At 33.4% G+C, this 21,011-nt stretch overlaps 1 protein-coding gene across 1 annotated transcript; it reads left to right on the top strand.

The window, feature by feature from the left end:
- LOC125669650 (ATP synthase subunit a-like) lies at positions 1-3,450 on the top strand. Its single transcript, XM_056141234.1, has 2 exons — positions 1-2,087; positions 2,210-3,450. Exons 1-2 carry the CDS (start codon positions 1,500-1,502, stop codon positions 2,606-2,608), a joined length of 987 nt encoding a protein of 328 aa, XP_055997209.1. The 5' UTR covers positions 1-1,499; the 3' UTR covers positions 2,609-3,450.
- Positions 3,451-21,011: the final 17,561 nt, after the last annotated feature.

The following is a 21,011-nucleotide window of genomic DNA, read 5'->3' as shown; positions in this document are numbered from 1 at the left end:
TTGAGGCGAATTATTCCAACTTCGTGGACAAAATTGGTAATTTCGTGTATGAACAATAAATATTCACTGAAACGGACTCGATATCTTTAATCAAGAGAGGAAGTTGATTCAAAAAGGCGTTGAAAACGTCGATCGTGCACTCAGTATAATAGAACCCGTCGTCCCAATAATTGCATAGAGATGGTCATCCTTGAGGACAAGGAGGAGTCACAAGGAGAAAGCCAGCAGAAGTAGAGGTGGTCCAGGAAGACTGGGAATGATCAATGGAGAAGTTTGTTTGATGACTTCCCACAGATTGTCTTATGTTCTCAGGATACGGATAAAGTGTTGGCATAGTAGAGAGATAGAATGAAATGAAAATATACATTGGTGGATCCAGATATTCTGAACGGAATGGTACGTAGTAATCGACTTAGGGGGAAGGGGGATGAAGCCAACAGTGGGCCCAGGAAGAAGTCCCCTGAAACTACTGAGGTCTGACAAAACAAGATGTATATGTTTTGATATTTTTAAACTTATTCTTATTTAAAGAAAAGAAAAATGAATCACATATGTAATAATGATAGCTACATCTAACTCTACTACACGTCACTTGAACAATGCTTTTACAAACCATTTGTCAAAAGGTTTTTTTATCCAGCGTAATTTTCAGATGTAATTATTGTATCCAACCAAGATATGATCAAAGATAATTAACTAAATTAAGACTATATTAGACTAGATTTACACGTACCAACATGCTAAACCTACATTCGAAATAGAAGTACTAGGTATGCACATCAATATTGCATTTTTTTAAATAAAAAAAAAATCGTATTGTAAATTATTTCTAAGATTGCAACATATCAAAATATAATTTCACCTTGGGACAAGGACTAAAGTCTTACTAAAGTTGGTGCTAAAATAAGGAAAACACTGCTAAGGTCAAATTTCAGCGTCGGAAATAATAAATTTTCAAAGGTTCAAATGTAGATATGCAAAATTTCAAACAAATATACGGGGAGGGGGAGGGGGATATAACAGTATGACTTTTGCTGGAAAAATCTATAAATCTACCTATAGGTCTTCTCTTTTGCTACCCTGAGTGGATTCTTTAGTTAGGAATATTCAAAATCAACAAAACTAGGCATTGACAAATTTAGTTTTCTCTTTCGATGCATTCAAGTCTACACTAATGACACATGAATCGGCTGTAATCATCACAATCGAATGCGCATTCATCACACACAAACAATCCAGTTTTATGACGGTAATTCAGCGGTTCATTATAAAGATTTGTCTGATGGTCAATCCTTGAGAGCTAGTAACAGACGATGAAATGAGTCAACTTGTTCTTAAGAAAACAACAGGTGTATAGTAGGTGTGTTGTGAAAACATGGTAACAGGTATATCTTTTTCTGTTTGTTTGTTTACACTCTACAGGTATACCGTTTTCTGTTTGTTTATACCCTCCAGGTATATCTTTTTCTGTTTGTTTGTTTACTCTGTTTACACTCTACATGTATCTCTTTTTCTGTTTGTTTGTTTACACCCTTCAGGTATATCTTTTTCTGTTTGTTTGTTTACACCCTTCAGGTATATCTTTTTCTGTTTGTTTGTTTACACCCTTCAGGTATATCTTTTTCTGTTTGTTTGTTTACACCCTTCAGGTATATCTTTTTCTGTTTGTTTGTTTACACCCTTCAGGTATATCTTTTTCTGTTTGTTTGTTTACACCCTTCAGGTATATCTTTTTCTGTTTGTTTGTTTTCTCTGTTTACACTCTAGAGGTATATAATGTTTTTGTTTCTTTGTTTACACTCTACAGGTATACCTTTTTCTGTTTGTTTACACTCTCCAGATATATCTTTTTCTGTTTGTTTACACTCTCCAGGTATATCTTTTTCTGTTTGTTTACACTCTACAGGTATATCTTTTTTTCTGTTTGTTTGTTTAGACTCTACAGGTATATTTTTTCATATGAACTTTCTGTTTGTTTGTTTTCTCTGTTTACACTTTACAGGTATATCTTTTTTCTGTTTGTTTGTTTACTCTTTTTACCCTTTACAGGTATATTTTTTCCCTGTTTGTTTGTTTACACTCTACAGGTATATATTTTTTCTGTTTGTTTGTTTACTCTTTTTACCCTTTACAGGTATACCTTTTTTCTGTTTGTTTGTTTACACTCTACAGGTATATCTTTTTCTGTTTGTTTGTTTACGCTCTACAGGTATATCTTTTTTTCTGTTTGTTGTTTACACTCTACAGGTATATCTTTTTCTGTTTGTTTGTTTACACTCTACAGGTATATCTTTTTTTCTGTTTGTTTGTTTACACTCTACAGGTATATCTTTTTTCTGTTTTTTTTGTTTTTGTTTACACTCTACAGGTATATCTTTTTTTCTGTTTGTTTGTTTACACTCTACAGGTATATCTTTTTTCTGTTTGTTTTTTTTGTTTACACTCTACAGGTATATCTTTTTTCCATTTGTTTACTCTGTTTACACTCTTCAGGTATATCTTTTTACTGTTAATTTGTTTGTTCTCTTTATCCTGTCTTTACTTTTTGTCAATTTTTTATTTTCAGCTGTTTATTTACTATATTTACCTGTACATTTACTCTCTTTAGCCAGTGACACTTTATTCTTTTTTACCTGTATGTTTACCCCCTTTAACTTGTGACACTTTGTCTTTTTTACCTGTACATTTACTGTCTTTAGCCTGTGACACTTTATCTTTTTTACCTGTATGCTTACTGTCTTTAGCCTGTGACACTTTATCTTTTTTACCTGTATGTTTACTGTCTTTAGCCTGTGACACTTTATCTTTTTTACCTGTATGTTTACTCTCTTTAGCCTGTGACACTTTATCTTTTTTACCTGTTTGTTTATTGTCTTTAGCCTGTACCGCTTTAATTTTTTTACCTGTTTGGTTACATCCTCCTTGTCTTTCTCGCTCTGGAGAGAAAAGTAAGGATACTATATCATGATATTGATTTTATAAACAAATCCACAACTTTGTTTCATATTAATTTATTTCGTGTCAATTAATGAAGTAATAAAATACTTATCCATACCCGTTGTCAAGAAGTCGAAAACTGATTTTTTCTCTCTCACATTTATGCTGATACAGCAAAACACGATTACAGGGAACACGTTTATAATGAATTCACGCTTAGAGCAAAGTGATCCCTGTAGTTTTAAAACATATCATTGGATTATTGCATAAAACGAATCAAGATTGTTCATCCTCAGCACTTCGCTATAAGCATGTTTACTATATTTGTATAATGAATCCTCAGCACTTCGCTATAAGCATGTTTTACTATATATGTATAATGAATCCCAGTACTTCGCTATAAGTGTGTTTTACTGTATATGTATAATGAATCCTCAGCACTTCGTTATAAGCATGTTTTACTATATATGTATAATGAATCCCAGCACTTTGCTATAAGTGTGTTTTACTGTATATGTACATGTATAATGAATCCCAAGCACTTCAATATAAGTGTGTTGTACTGTATATGTATAATGAATCTTCAGCACTTCGCTATAAGCATGTTTTACTATATATGTATAATGAATCCTCAACACTTTGCTATAAGTGTGTTTTACTGTACATGTGTAATGGACGGTTGCATTCTTTCTATACAAAAAATGATACGATTGCCGTGCGCTGTTCACTGTTATGAATTGAAATCTTCTGGATCCGTGCCTGTCACTGCTATGTATTGAAATCTTCTGGATCCATGCCTGTCACTGCTATGTATTGAAATCTTCTGGACCCGTGACTGTCACAGCTGAGGTCTTGGACGCTAACGTGCTCTCTGATTCATTAATGGCGGACGCAGTCTTCTTCTTTTTCTTCGGGACAAACTTACACACCATGCTGTCGTTTACTTCAGACATGTCGTCACGGCCATTCAGCCAGAACGTCGTCATCTTCCCTTTTCCCTGGTAAATTCAAAATACTTCCAGATACTTTTAGAATACAAGAGGCCCAATGGCTACATCGCTCATCTCACTCACCTGGATCATGCTGTTATTCAGCTGTTGTGATTTTTACAAAGATTTTTATTTTGAATTTTAATTCCAATGAAAACTTTTGACTCAATATTGTGGCCCTAACCTAGACCCAAAGGGTCACGACATAACAGTTGAATTCATGAAACATGGGGATTCATGAGCACCAATTCATCAGTACCAATATGACTAACATGCCCTTGATGTTCTAGAGAAGAAGACTTAAAAAGATTTCACTTCCCATGTACATTCATATGTTAAATTTCATATACTCTACCCTCAGGGTGAAAAATTTGAATCCACACCATAAAGAAACATTTGTATTTTGATATGATTTAGTGTGGCCCTGCTACTCTTAAAAATGTTTTATTAGTTTCCGGTTTATTGTCATATAAAACTTTCAGCTCCTATTTGTGGACCACCATAAGCAATGGTCCCTGAATTGTAAAAACTTGAATTTGAACTAATAGAAGATTTTTTTTCATATCAATACGACAAATCATGCCCCCTGCTGTTATTGAGAACAAATTGAATCTGCACTACCTAAGGAGGCTTGCATATCAATAGGGAAGATATTTTGCTATATGATCCCATGATCAATTTTGATCTCGTATCGTCGTCCTACCGTACATATAGGAGTCAGTTGTTCTTGCGAAGATTTTTAAATGACCCCGCTCTATATTTGCCATATCTTATTTATCTCCCCTTTGAAGGATTTAGCCCTTCATTTGAATAAAAACACCAACCCTTGAATTCCCTTTATCCAAGGATAATCTGTACCAAGCTTGATTGAAATTGACCCAGTGGTTCTAGAGAATTACATGATTCCACGCACAAATACTCTGAATGTGAAATAAAAATCATACTAGAGTTCCACATTGACAATATCTTCGTGGTCTCTTTGTTGGAATCCCCATGGGCACGAATTGTGCTTCTTTCTTGGCTGACCTGTTTTTATACTCATATAAAGCAGAATTTATTCAACAACGTCTAAGTGAGAAGAAAAACTCACTTGCTGTGGCCTTCAATTCGACATTTAGATATATAGACGACGTATTATCAATAACAATAATAATTTTCATTCATATGTCGATTCGATGTATCCCAATGAACTCGATATAAAAGACACCACAAAGTCACCCCCTTCTGCTTTATACTTAGATATTTTATTGAAAGTAGATATTAACGGCAAACTAAGAACTCAACTTTATGACAAACGGGATGGTTTCAGCTTTTCCATCATCAACTTCCCATATTCATGTAACAAAATTCCATTATCACCAGCATATGGTGTTTATATCTCTCAACTGCTTCGATGCGCAGGGACTTGTTCTGCGTATGGTCAGTTTCTAAATCTAGGCAATCTACTGACAAACAAGTTGATGGTGCAGGGATTGAAGTCAGCATTTCGCAAATTCTATGGTCGTTATAACGATTTAGTTTGCCAATACAACATATCAGTGGGTCAAATGCTGTCTGACGTGTTTCATGCCGATTATTAGACCGTTCTTGGCACATTGATTTTAATTACGGATAACTCCGTTTACCCGATCAAGATAAAGTGGTCACGGCGGGTGTGACCGGTCGACAAGGGATGCTTACTCCTCCTAGGCACCTGGTCCCATCTCTGGTTCACCGGCAGTGGTAACGTCTCCATATGAGTGAAATATTCTTGAGAGGAACGTAAAACAATATTCAATCAGTCAATCAATGCATTGCTTATAGGATTATGTGAATGATCACTGTTCGTTATCTTCACCTTTCATGAAAATGTGAAAAGTTAACGACCACAGTTGTCGGACAAATTTCTATCAGAAAAAACCACTTTGACCTTTAGCTCAGGTGAAATAATCTACATGTTAAAATATTTCTTAACTATTGATATGTACTTTATATTTCAGAGACTTTCATCCATCCCGGTGAAATTTTGATAATATTCTTATGGCATAACCAAAATATCTTCTCTGAATTTTCCAAAACCTGATTTGTTAAGCAGTATCCTTCAAAACCAGACAAACAGTTATTCAGAGGGAGTACATTTGTAAAAGCATACCGACGCATGTACAAAATATCAGGCCATTATCAACCTATGAATAACTTTATATATATACAGGGGAAAAAACACGATTATACATGTAGTAAACATGCTGATAATCAATCCTCAGCACTTTGCTATAAGGATGTTTACTGCATATGTATAAAGAATCCTCAGCACTTCACTATAAGTGTGTTTTACTGTATATGTATAATGAATCCTCTGCACTTCACTATAAGTGTGTTTTACTGTATATGTATAATGAATTCTCTGCACTTCACTATAAGTGTGTTTTACTGTATATGTATAATGAATCATCAGCACTTCACTGTAAGAATGTTTTACTGTATATGTATAATGAATCCTCAGCACTTCATTATAAGCATGTTTTACTGTATATGTATAATGAATCCTCAGCACTTCACTATAAGTGTGTTTTACTGTATATGTATAATGAATCCTCAACACTTCACTTTAAGTGTGTTTTACTGTATATGTATAATGAATCCTCAACACTTCACTATAAGTGTGTTTTACTGTATATGTATAATGAATCCTCAGCACTTCACTATAAGTGTGTTTTACTGTATATGTATAATGAATCATCAGCACTTCACTATAAGTGTGTTTTACTGTATATGTATAATGAATTATCTGCACTTCACTATAAGTGTGTTTTACTGTATATGTATAATGAATCCTCAGCACTTCCCTATAAGTGTGTTTTACTGTATATGTATAATGAATCATCAGCACTTCACTGTAAGAATGTTTTACTGTATATGTATAATGAATCCCCAGCACTTCGCTATAAGTGAGATTTACTGTATATGTATAATGAATCCTCAACACTTCGCTATAAGTGAGTTTTACTGTATATGTATAATGAACCCCCAGCACTTCATTGTAAGTGTGTTTTACTGTATATGTATAATGAATCCTCTGCACTTCGCTATAAGTGAGTTTTACTGTATATGTATAATGAACCCCCAGCACTTCACTATAAGTGAGTTTTACTGTATATGTATAATGCATCCTCAGAACTTCACTATAAGTGTGTTGTACTGTATATGTATAATGAATCCTCAGCACTTCACTATAAGTGTGTTGTATTGTATATGTATAATGAATTATCTGCACTTCGCTATAAGTGAGTTTTACTGTATATGTATAATGAACCCCCAGCACTTCATTGTAAGTGTGTTTTACTGTATATGTATAATGAATCCCCAGCACTTCACTATAAACGTGTTTTACTGTATCTGTATAATGAATCATCAGCACTTCACTATAAGTGTGTTTTACTGTATATGTATAATGAATCCTTTGCACTTCGCTATAAAAGTGTTTTACTGTATATGTATAATGAATCCTCAACACTTCACTATAAACGTGTTTTACTGTATATGTATAATGAATCCTTTGCACTTCGCTATAAGTGAGTTTTACTGTATATGTAGAATGAATCATTAGCACCTCACTATAAGTGTGTTTTACTGTATATGTATAATGAATCCTCAGCACTTCACTATAAGTGTGTTTTACTGTATATGTATAATGAATCCTCAACACTTCACTATAAGTGTGTTGTACTGTATGTATAATGAATCTTCAGCACTTCACTATAAGTGTGTTTTACTGTATATGTATAATGAATCCTCAGCACTTCGCTGTAAGTGTGTTTTACTGTATATGTATAATGAATCCTCAGCACTTCACTATAAGTGTGTTGTACTGTATATGTATAATGAATCCTCAGCACTTCACTATAAGTGTGTTTTACTGTATATGTATAATGAATCCTCAGCACTTCGCTGTAAGTGTGTTTTACTGTATATGTATAATGAATTCTCAGCACTTCACTATAAGTGTGTTGTACTGTATATGTATAATGAATCCTCAGCACTTCGCTGTAAGTGTGTTGTACTGTATATGTATAATGAATCCTTTGCACTTCACTATAAGTGTGTTGTACTGTATATGTATAATGAATCCTCAGCACTTCGCTGTAAGTGTGTTTTACTGTATATGTATAATGAATCCTCAGCACTTCACTATAAGTGTGTTTTACTGTATATGTATAATGAATCCTCAGCACTTCACTATAAGTGTGTTTTACTGTATATGTATAATGAATCCTCAGCACTTCGCTGTAAGTGTGTTGTACTGTATATGTATAATGAATCCTTTGCACTTCACTATAAGTGTGTTGTACTGTATATGTATAATGAATCCTCAGCACTTCACTATAAGTGTGTTTTACTGTATATGTATAATGAATCCTCAGCACTTCGCTGTAAGTGTGTTTTACTGTATATGTATAATGAATCCTCAGCACTTCACTATAAGTGTGTTGTACTGTATATGTATAATGAATCCTTTGCACTTCACTATAAGTGTGTTTTACTGTATATGTATAATGAATCCTCAGCACTTCGCTATAAGTGTGTTTTACTGTATATGTATAATGAATCCTTTGCACTTCGCTATAAAAGTGTTTTACTGTATATGTATAATGAATCCTTTGCACTTCGCTGTAAGTGTGTTTTACTGTATATGTATAATGAATCCTTAACACTTTACTATAAGTGTGTTGTACTGTATGTATAATGAATCTTCAGCACTTCACTATAAGTGTGTTGTATTGTATATGTATAATGAATCCTTTGCACTTCGCTATAAAAGTGTTTTACTGTATATGTATAATGAATCCTCAGCACTTCACTATAAGTGTGTTTTACTGTATATGTATAATGAATCCTCAGCACTTCACTATAAGTGTGTTGTATTGTATATGTATAATGAATCCTCAGCACTTCGCTATAAGTGTGTTTTACTGTATATGTATAATGAATCCTCAGCACTTCGCTGTAAGTGTGTTTTACTGTATATGTATAATGAATCCTCAGCACTTCACTATAAGTGTGTTGTACTGTATATGTATAATGAATCCTTTGCACTTCACTATAAGTGTGTTTTACTGTATATGTATAATGAATCCTCAGCACTTCGCTATAAGTGTGTTTTACTGTATATGTATAATGAATCCTCAGCACTTCGCTGTAAGTGTGTTTTACTGTATATGTATAATGAATCCTCAGCACTTCACTATAAGTGTGTTTTACTGTATCTGTATAATGAATCCTCAGCACTTCGCTGTAAGTGTGTTTTACTGTATATGTATAATGAATCCTCAGCACTTCACTATAAGTGTGTTGTACTGTATATGTATAATGAATCCTTTGCACTTCACTATAAGTGTGTTTTACTGTATATGTATAATGAATCCTCAGCACTTCACTATAAGTGTGTTTTACTGTATATGTATAATGAATCCTCAGCACTTCACTATAAGTGTGTTTTACTGTATATGTATAATGAATCCTTTGCACTTCACTATAAGTGTGTTTTACTGTATCTGTATAATGAATCCTCAGCACTTCACTATAAGTGTGTTGTATTGTATATGTATAATGAATCCTTTGCACTTCACTATAAGTGTGTTTTACTGTATATGTATAATGAATCCTCAGCACTTCGCTGTAAGTGTGTTTTACTGTATATGTATAATGAATCCTCAGCACTTCACTATAAGTGTGTTTTACTGTATATGTATAATGAATCCTCAGCACTTCGCTGTAAGTGTGTTTTACTGTATATGTATAATGAATCCTCAGCACTTCACTATAAGTGTGTTGTACTGTATATGTATAATGAATCCTTTGCACTTCACTATAAGTGTGTTTTACTGTATATGTATAATGAATCCTCAGCACTTCGCTATAAGTGTGTTTTACTGTATATGTATAATGAATTATCTGCACTTCGCTATAAGTGAGTTTTACTGTATATGTATAATGAACCCCCAGCACTTCATTGTAAGTGTGTTTTACTGTATATGTATAATGAATCCCCAGCACTTCACTATAAACGTGTTTTACTGTATCTGTATAATGAATCATCAGCACTTCACTATAAGTGTGTTTTACTGTATATGTATAATGAATCCTTTGCACTTCACTATAAAAGTGTTTTACTGTATATGTATAATGAATCCTCAACACTTCACTATAAACGTGTTTTACTGTATATGTATAATGAATCCTCAGCACTTCGCTATAAGTGTGTTTTACTGTATATGTATAATGAATCCTCAGCACTTCACTATAAGTGTGTTTTACTGTATATGTATAATGAATCCTCAGCACTTCACTATAAGTGTGTTTTACTGTATATGTATAATGAATCGTCAACACTTCACTATAAGTGTGTTGTACTGTATATGTATAATGAATCTTCAGCACTTCACTATAAGTGTGTTTTACTATATATGTATAATGAATCCTCAGCACTTCACTATAAGTGTGTTGTACTGTATGTATAATGAATCTTCAGCACTTCACTATAAGTGTGTTTTACTGTATATGTATAATGAATCCTCAGCACTTCACTATAAGTGTGTTTTACTGTATATGTATAATGAATCCTCAGCACTTCACTATAAGTGTGTTGTATTGTATATGTATAATGAATCCTTTGCACTTCACTATAAGTGTGTTTTACTGTATATGTATAATGAATCCTCAGCACTTCGCTGTAAGTGTGTTTTACTGTATATGTATAATGAATCCTCAGCACTTCACTATAAGTGTGTTTTACTGTATATGTATAATGAATCCTCAGCACTTCGCTGTAAGTGTGTTTTACTGTATATGTATAATGAATCCTCAGCACTTCACTATAAGTGTGTTGTACTGTATATGTATAATGAATCCTTTGCACTTCACTATAAGTGTGTTTTACTGTATATGTATAATGAATCCTCAACACTTCACTATAAGTGTGTTTTACTGTATATGTATAATGAATCCTCAGCACTTCACTATAAGTGTGTTTTACTGTATATGTATAATGAATCCTTTGCACTTCACTATAAGTGTGTTTTACTGTATCTGTATAATGAATCCTCAGCACTTCACTATAAGTGTGTTGTATTGTATATGTATAATGAATCCTTTGCACTTCACTATAAGTGTGTTTTACTGTATATGTATAATGAATCCTCAGCACTTCGCTGTAAGTGTGTTTTACTGTATATGTATAATGAATCCTCAGCACTTCACTATAAGTGTGTTTTACTGTATATGTATAATGAATCCTCAGCACTTCGCTGTAAGTGTGTTTTACTGTATATGTATAATGAATCCTCAGCACTTCACTATAAGTGTGTTGTACTGTATATGTATAATGAATCCTTTGCACTTCACTATAAGTGTGTTTTACTGTATATGTATAATGAATCCTCAGCACTTCGCTATAAGTGTGTTTTACTGTATATGTATAATGAATTATCTGCACTTCGCTATAAGTGAGTTTTACTGTATATGTATAATGAACCCCCAGCACTTCATTGTAAGTGTGTTTTACTGTATATGTATAATGAATCCCCAGCACTTCACTATAAACGTGTTTTACTGTATCTGTATAATGAATCATCAGCACTTCACTATAAGTGTGTTTTACTGTATATGTATAATGAATCCTTTGCACTTCACTAGAAAAGTGTTTTACTGTATATGTATAATGAATCCTCAACACTTCACTATAAACGTGTTTTACTGTATATGTATAATGAATCCTTTGCACTTCGCTATAAGTGTGTTTTACTGTATATGTATAATGAATCCTCAGCACTTCACTATAAGTGTGTTTTACTGTATATGTATAATGAATCCTCAGCACTTCACTATAAGTGTGTTTTACTGTATATGTATAATGAATCCTCAACACTTCACTATAAGTGTGTTGTACTGTATATGTATAATGAATCTTCAGCACTTCACTATAAGTGTGTTTTACTATATATGTATAATGAATCCTCAGCACTTCGCTGTAAGTGTGTTTTACTGTATATGTATAATGAATCCTCAGCACTTCACTATAAGTGTGTTTTACTGTATATGTATAATGAATCCTCAGCACTTCGCTGTAAGTGTGTTTTACTATATATGTATAATGAATCCTCAGCACTTCACTATAAGTGTGTTTTACTGTATATGTATAATGAATCCTCAGCACTTCGCTGTAAGTGTGTTGTACTGTATATGTATAATGAATCCTTTGCACTTCACTATAAGTGTGTTTTACTGTATATGTATAATGAATCCTCAGCACTTCGCTGTAAGTGTGTTTTACTGTATATGTATAATGAATCCTCAGCACTTCACTATAAGTGTGTTTTACTGTATATGTATAATGAATCCTCAGCACTTCGCTGTAAGTGTGTTTTACTGTATATGTATAATGAATCCTCAGCACTTCACTATAAGTGTGTTGTACTGTATATGTATAATGAATCCTTTGCACTTCACTATAAGTGTGTTTTACTGTATATGTATAATGAATCCTTTGCACTTCACTATAAGTGTGTTTCACTGTATATGTATAATGAATCCTCAGCACTTCGCTATAAGTGTGTTTTACTGTATATGTATAATGAATCCTCAACACTTCACTATAAGTGTGTTGTACTGTATGTGTATAATGAATCCTTAACACTTCACTATAAGTGTGTTGTACTGTATGTATAATGAATCTTCAGCACTTCACTATAACTGTGTTTTACTGTATATGTATAATGAATCCTTTGCACTTCGCTATAAAAGTGTTTTACTGTATATGTATAATGAATCCTTTGCACTTCGCTGTAAGTGTGTTTTACTGTATATGTATAATGAATCTTCAGCACTTCACTATAAGTGTGTTTTACTGTATATGTATAATGAATCCTCAGCACTTCGCTGTAAGTGTGTTTTACTGTATATGTATAATGAATCCTCAACACTTCACTATAAGTGTGTTGTACTGTATGTATAATGAATCTTCAGCACTTCACTATAAGTGTGTTTTACTGTATATGTATAATGAATCCTTTGCACTTCGCTATAAAAGTGTTTTACTGTATATGTATAATGAATCCTCAACACTTCACTATAAACGTGTTTTACTGTATATGTATAATGACACCTTTGCACTTCGCTATAAGTGAGTTTTACTGTATATGTAGAATGAATCATCAGCACCTCACTATAAGTGTGTTTTACTGTATATGTATAATGAATCCTCAACACTTCACTATAAATGTGTTTTACTGTATATGTATAATGAATCCTCAACACTTCACTATAAATGTGTTTTACTGTATATGTATAATGAATCCTCGGCAATTCACTATAAGTGTGTTTTACTGTATATGTATAATGAATCTTCGGCACTTCGCTATAAGTGTGTTTTACTGTATATGTATAATGAATCCTCTGCACTTCGCTATAAGTGTGTTTTACTGTATATGTATAATGAATCCTCAACACTTCACTATAAGTGTGTTTTACTGTATATGTATAATGAATCCTCTGCACTTCACTATAAGTGTGTTTTACTGTATATGTATAATGAATCCTCAACACTTCACTATAAGTGTGTTTTACTGTATGTGTATAATGAATCCTTTGCACTTCGCTATAAGTGAGTTTTACTATATATGTATAATGAATTATCAGCGCTTCACTGTAAGAATGTTTTACTGTATAAAGGTTACCTTGATTTCCATCCCTCCCCTCGACACCAGTGTAAACTGCCCTGACGTACAGAGAATATCACGCGTGGCTTGGCTGATGTGGATTTTCATGGCTAAAAAATAAAAAAATCTAACAATGTATACAAAAAATGCGCACTCTGTGAGATTTCTGTTATACCAATAAGTATATCACAATTTCTCGGAAATATTTTATCTACGTATGTATAATTCATCAAAAGATTTACAATTGTTGAGGGCAAGTTTCAAAAGCATTGTGCAGATGTTTATATTTTTACGTCTATCAGGCTGACAATGTGCATGCAGGCAAAATGAATATTAACATTTATATTTACATTAAATCTCTATGTGGTTGTGTTAAAGTTTAATTGTTATATATCCAGTTACCCAGAATTACCCGTGTTCGGAAATCAAAGAAGCGTCAACATAATTAGTCGGGTTAGGTATTGTGACGTCAACATGACATCGGAAGTAATCAAATAAACCATGAGTATAAGTATTCCAAGTTTTCCTTTGCCAAAATCTTGTTGGAATGTAAATATGAAAATGTGAACCCCCCAAGGGACGAGCTATTTTTGCGGCGGGCAATACATATCGTCCATCCCTAAGGGGCTCACATACTTGTAAATGATCTCTCTTTCTCCGGCCCTACTAAACAGAGTACGCTAGAGTACTTTAGAGTACGCTGGTAAAATTTCATAATTTAATGCAATTTAACTGCTGTTTGTAGGTGTTCTTACTTTAGTTTAACCTTATAAATATATATCTGGAATATATTGTGTTTGTTTTCATTATATTTAGAAAATATTTTGAATTACAGTTTACCTATTGATCCCAATCAAATTTAACTACACATGTATATAAAGTACCAGCGCATTACACTAAATTTCCAAAGATTATGCCTTAATCTTATTTTTAAAGTATTAAGTCTTTTTAGTCAACTGAACAGTGAATTCCATGAAAATAAATCATTCAGTGGTATTTAGATTAACATAAAAATGAAATGATTACATCTATGAAGATGATTTCTTTGGTGATTGTCACTGTGGTTTTAAATCAACACTGGATGTGTTTTTAAAGGTCAACAATTATTCAATTCTAAATAACTATCAATCATACGTAAAATTAATTACTGATGTAATATGTCACATCGCTTAATTCTTTCTCCAAACAAAATAGTAATAATCGGGATCGTGATGCCATAAATCGTCAATAACTTTAACGTAACATTTGTTTTCTGGTCAAAATATCGCTAAAAAGCAAATACTTTTGATAAATTTTGCAATATTATTTTATAATCATGTTTATTTAAGTGGTATACATACAAATAAACAATTAAATTGCATTAAATTATGAAATTTTACTAGCGTACTCTATAGTACTCTAACATACTCTAGAGTACTCTGTTTAGTAGGACCCCTCTTTCTCCCCGTCTGTCTCTCACCTCTCTCTCTCTCTCTCTCTCTCTCTCTCTCTCTCTCTCTCTCTCTCTTCCCTATACTCTTTCCGAAAACACATACGCAGTCCGGTAGACTCCATCCTGGAAGCTGTGTTGACAGTGTCACCAAACAGACAGTAGCGAGGCATCTTAATCCCCACCACCCCGGCCACACAGGAACCTAGAAAAGGCAGAAAATATACAGTAAAACTCGGATACAACGAATTCATGGGGAACCGTGGATTTAGTTCGTTTTATCTGTAATTCGCCATATCCGTGTAATGAATTTTTTCAACAATTTGTAGCGAATTCAGAGGGTTGTTTGTTTGTTTTACGTCTCTTCGAAAATGTTGAAAAAAAATCCACTCATATAATGAGACGCCATCAGCTGTAGGTCAAATGCCACAAATGCGTACCGCTTACGGCCGTAGCAGTTGGGGATCTTCAACGTGCCAACGTCTGTCGCGACACGGGACCTCCGTTATTATAAGGTAATATCTGAAAGACTCGCGATTCTCACTTTTAAATGCCGAGCGTTTGGCGAAGGAGCAATCACAAGCTATGTTAACGTCTTAGGTTTGACGCGGTCATGGCACGAGTGGGGCTCAAACTCACGACCTTCCGGTTACGAAACGAACGCTTCATCACTGAGCTACCGCGACCGGTATAAAAGAACAGACCCCTGATCCCATCTCTGGTGTGTGTAGGGGTTTGTGTTAGCCCCACTCTAATTTTGTGTTCTTTATAGGATTTACGAGATAGTTCACTGTTCGTTATCTTCACTTTTTCATTATAAAGCATAACATTCATCTCTGTACATAGTACCGTAAATCTGGATATTTTTGCGTCGATTTATATTTGCGAATTTGAGTAAAAAGCCTATATATTTATTTTTGTGTTTCTTATTTTTGCGAATTTATGTAAAAACGTATTAAAAAACGTGTGAAACATTATTTTTAAGAAAAATATTTTTGCGAATCCAACTGACTCGCAAAAACGGTAAAAGTTAATCGACAGCAAAAATAACCAGATTTACGGTATGGAAATAAGAATTAGCATGACATGCATTATAAAAGTACTAACATTGTTCAATCATTCATTTTTTTTCTGGGTCCATTATTTTCTAGATTAGTAATAATATAGTAATAGCGAATAGATGTGTTAAAATTTGATTAACTTAAACCTTCATTTGGAATGAGCTGATCAAAGGTGTGTAATTAGAAAGACAATACGGAATTAATCAAGACAGCGGTGTAATTATTGTCACCTCCAACTTAAACCTTAATTTGGAACGAGCTGATCAAAGGCGTATAATTAGTAAGACAACACGGAATTAACCAAGACAGCGGTGTAATTATTGTCACCTCCAGTAGGGCTTGCTTGTTGTACAAATACAGGAGCCGATACACTCCGCATTTTAAAATTGATTTTAATCACTGATTAATTCACCTCATAGGAATAATTCGGTTAGGATTGGTTCTATACAGGACATTTAGTATCTGCTAGGCACCTGACCCCACCATCACCAACATCATCTAACTAATTCCCCACTTAACTCTGAGGTAGTCCCTCCACACTGACGTCACCGTCACCATATATTTAAGGATAGCTACAGTGCAACCATAAAATCTCCCTCCGGCAAATTCAATATGGTGACAGCGAGGCCTGAGGATGCGTGTTTGTTTGTACTGTATCGGGATTGATGATCAAAGATGGATCACTGTTCGTTGTTTTCATTTTCCATCTAAAATTTTTATTTGAAGGCATGTCCGAAGATAAAAACGAAAGTATAAAAAAGATCATGAATGGGCTAGAAGAATGAAATAGGAATGAGTCTCTAAATATTTTTTTTAAATAGATAAGTATTAATACATTGTTTAATGTTTTTAGAGAATGAACATTAGTTCGTTAAATCCGTACAATTCCTATATCCAAGTATATTTTATCCAACGTTTCAATCAGAGAAACATAGGAATGTTGCGGGAGATTCAGAGAAACTTTGTTATATTCGTAAATTCGCTGTATACGTGTTTCTGATAAACGAGCATTCCTGTACACCGTGTGAAAAATTACCATAAAAAATTGAATATAAAGTATTTTAAAATAATTTTTATAACTTAAAATAAATTATAAAATAAGTGTGCAAAATATCATAAAGCACAGCTTTTCAGATTAACATTATGTGATATCACATTACCTCAGATCAAGGACCCCATTGGAAATAAATACCTGTGCTTTTATGGGTTATCCTTAGGTGCAAATGAATGCAAAGTTGTGACGAAGTTCTACGATCATACTGCTCCTGACTAATATCATCTTATATATCACATTACTTTTAATCAGCAATATCTAATATTTTCATATTTGAAATAAATTAAGATTAATCATAACTTTGGATTATTATAGTTCATGATATCTATGTTAGTTTTATGGAAACAGAAAGTAGCAGTCTTTATAATGGACCCATTAATTTTACAATCCACCACTTACCTGTGTGAATGCCTATTCGTATCTGTATGTAGTCTTTTCCTACTGTTTTCGGAATAGCTACTTGTTTTATTGCAGCCAGCAAATCTATCGCCATAGTAGCTATTTCCTCTGCATGCTGTTTGACAAAAATCTTTGATTAAATACTGATATGAAAAACCACGGGGGAAAACACGCATATCCCATTAAATCTTCCCTATATTGCTTTCTTTGCCCCGATATGTTTAATTTTTTGCTCGGCTGGTAGCATTTGAGTAAGAGAAGTTTAATCTTTTCTGTGTTCATTTATTGTAGTTTCTCATAGAATTTAAAGGGAAAGGCAACCCAAACCACATTGTTATTTTTATGAATAAAATACATGTATTATTTACTGATATTATAGATGACAGTCTTTAACAACAAAGATCCTTGCTTAAAAATCAAATTAATATTAATCTATCAAATATTTTGAATTAGCCGCCGCTAGGAGAGCGGCCATTGAAGTTTGATTTTTGACGTCACACCGTCAGTTCCAGCACTGTAAACATGACAAGTCACGAACAGTTAAGTTTGGAGCCCTATAGATTTGAGCCCGTTCGTTCGCAAGAACTAAGAAAAGAAGACGTTCAGTCGAGTCACAAACCAGGCAGACGGTACACGTTCCTTCATACAAATGTCTCGAACCTCAACTTGTCATTACGCAAATGATGGATCCACAGTTTACGTAGTATTTTCTTTTCAGATGACTTGTTAAGGTAAGAAATTTCGGAGAGAAAAAAACTTTTTTCACATCTCCCCTTCGCATTAGTGTAATTAATTGCTTGACAGGAAGGCATCAACCTATTTAAAATGCATTCGTAAATACGACAAGCATATCTTTGATGATCTTAGAACCTCCCCAAAATCGAAACAGACGGTGTGACGTCAAAATTATTGATTAATGCAAAAGAGTTTCACATCATGGCAGCCTGTATAGATAGCGGGAATTTCAATTTTTAACGTTTTCAAATTAGTACTGAAGCTTATCTAAGCCGTATATCAACAGTATAGTATGCAAACTTTTTATCATATGATTAATCGTATCATTTATCATATAAAAATGTTTGGGTTGCCTTTCCCTTTAACAAAAAATTCTGACCACGAGATTAAGGACACTCGCTACAAACAAATCGAACTTCTTGGCATTTCAAATATCTCTGTGCCAAAATGTGAACAGATAAGCAAAACATGTACAAATACCAACATTACAAACTAAAGTCAGGTTGATCAAATTATCAATGTTTCCTGGGTATTTGTTTTTTAGTAGATCTTTCCCGTATAGAGACAATATATAACACATTGATTAGAAAATGCTCTTAGTGCACCATGTTGATGAATAAATATCAATAAATATTCTTTAGTAAGAAAACTCCCGGACATGCTCGAATTTTGTCAAAACTGTAAAAATTGGAACTTTTGTGGTAAGATGCGATCGATCGCCGGTGGCCAGATGAGTGTTGCTAAAACACGGGTCGGAAAACGGAACGGAATTTAAAAATTAGAATGATTAATGGTTGCTAAAATGATGCCAACACTTGGGTAAATATGCTTTATTTCAATTCAAATAGAATTTTTAGGAATTTGTTTACAGGTGATACACTGTAAATCAATTTTACCTTAAAATTATGCACAATAAATTGATTAAGTCAAGTTAAACAGACGAGAACTACTGGCAGTCTATCTCTGATCAATCCTAAACAGACGAGAACTACTGGCAGTCTATCTCTGATCAATCCTAAACAGACGAGAACTACTGGAAGTCTATCTCTGATCAATCCTAAACAGACGAGAACTACTGGCAGTCTATCTCTGATCAATCCTAAACAGACGAGAACTACTGGCAGTCTATCTCTGATCAATCCTAAGCAGACGAGAACTACTGGCAGTCTATCTCTGATCCCTCGTTGTTAGCTCGCTTACTGTTGCCGGGAGTACCTGCCCTACTTTAAACCAGGGTCGACGTAGTGTGAATGGGGACAATAGGCGTGGTTACCTGCCCTACTTCAAACTGGCATTGACGTAGTGTGAATGCGACGGTGTTTCCATTCTAAATATTTGTATCTTATTATTCAGATTAATAATGAAATGACCTTTTAATTTCATTCAAACATAAATTCATTGTTTGCCTTTTAGCTACATGTATTTCATATACTGATATAAATCGGCCAATTCCTCTTAATAGGGTCATACACTTCACCTTGCATGTATTTGTCATTTGATATGTTCCAAATGTGTGGGGTTGTTTTGGAGGGGGGGGGGGGGTCGTCGTTTTTCTTCTGATCCAACACTGATCCGCAGAATACCTGTGCAGGTACGAGCTTTTACCTTACATAAATGTATTCCAAATGTGGCAACACTTTTATATACATCGGATTTTTAAGGTAGCTCCACCCTCATGTAACTTGAAAGTGGAAAAACTGCATAAATTTTCACTGAATATAGTTTAATTCAAATAAGAAGCAAACAAAATGTGTATGTTCCCACCTTTTTTAAGATGTTAGACAAACAAAAATAGAAGTATAGGTTAACATCAGAAAATCACACATTTTTGTTAAAGAGAATAATAGAAATAGATAAAAACTTAATAAAATAACAAATTATTAATGTCAACAGTTTACAAAAACTGCTAATTTATAAATAGACTTACATGTATAAATCAACAGTGGTTTTTAGGGAAATCATTGTATAATAGACATACAGTAGAGGAAATACCAGCATAGGAGTTATTGCCCTTGACAAAAATGTTTTATTTGGTATAGATAATTGATTATCTGTGGAAAATATAAACTTTTTCACTGCAAATAGTTTACCAGATTTTTCTAATTTTTCCCAGTGAGTAAAATCCCCCTGAAAGATTTATTTCTATTGTGTGGAAACTTTCATTTGATAAAGATTTTTGCAAAAACCTATGATATGACATCACATGATCGATCTACCTTAAAATTAACATAACAAGTTTGATTGTAGCAAGTGTCTCTTAGGGCGATACTTTATATTGCTATTTTAGGTATAATTTCTAGCTTGCTACAAACAATGTTGTGTTTTTTAACAATAATGAAAACAAAAGCTGAAATATATGTTTTATAAGTAATAAAATGCAATTTACCATATTGAGTGAAATCTATTCCCATGATTTCTCAATTCCAAACCAGTGGGGGGAATTACTCTATGAATTATTATGGCTATATTAGTTAGACAAGGGAGTGGTAATATATTTCAACATTTGAACATCTTAGAAAAATTATAAGTCTCTTTTTTTCTTTAGGAATTCTATATTTGTACTTATTACAACCACACTAAGCTAAGAAAATTGATTACATTCCCGTTAGTTAGAATAGAACGATATTTCTGATTCGCACTTTCATGAAAATGCAATATTAGTAAATCTAAAAATAGTTTTAATCTTGGAAAACACGACACCTTTTCGCCGTTTCT

This window comes from Ostrea edulis, chromosome 1, assembly GCF_947568905.1.
Source record: "Ostrea edulis chromosome 1, xbOstEdul1.1, whole genome shotgun sequence".
Lineage (NCBI taxonomy): Eukaryota > Metazoa > Mollusca > Bivalvia > Ostreida > Ostreidae > Ostrea > Ostrea edulis.
The sequence above is the reverse complement of the archived record's forward strand: the minus strand, read 5'-3'. Positions and strand labels throughout refer to the sequence as shown.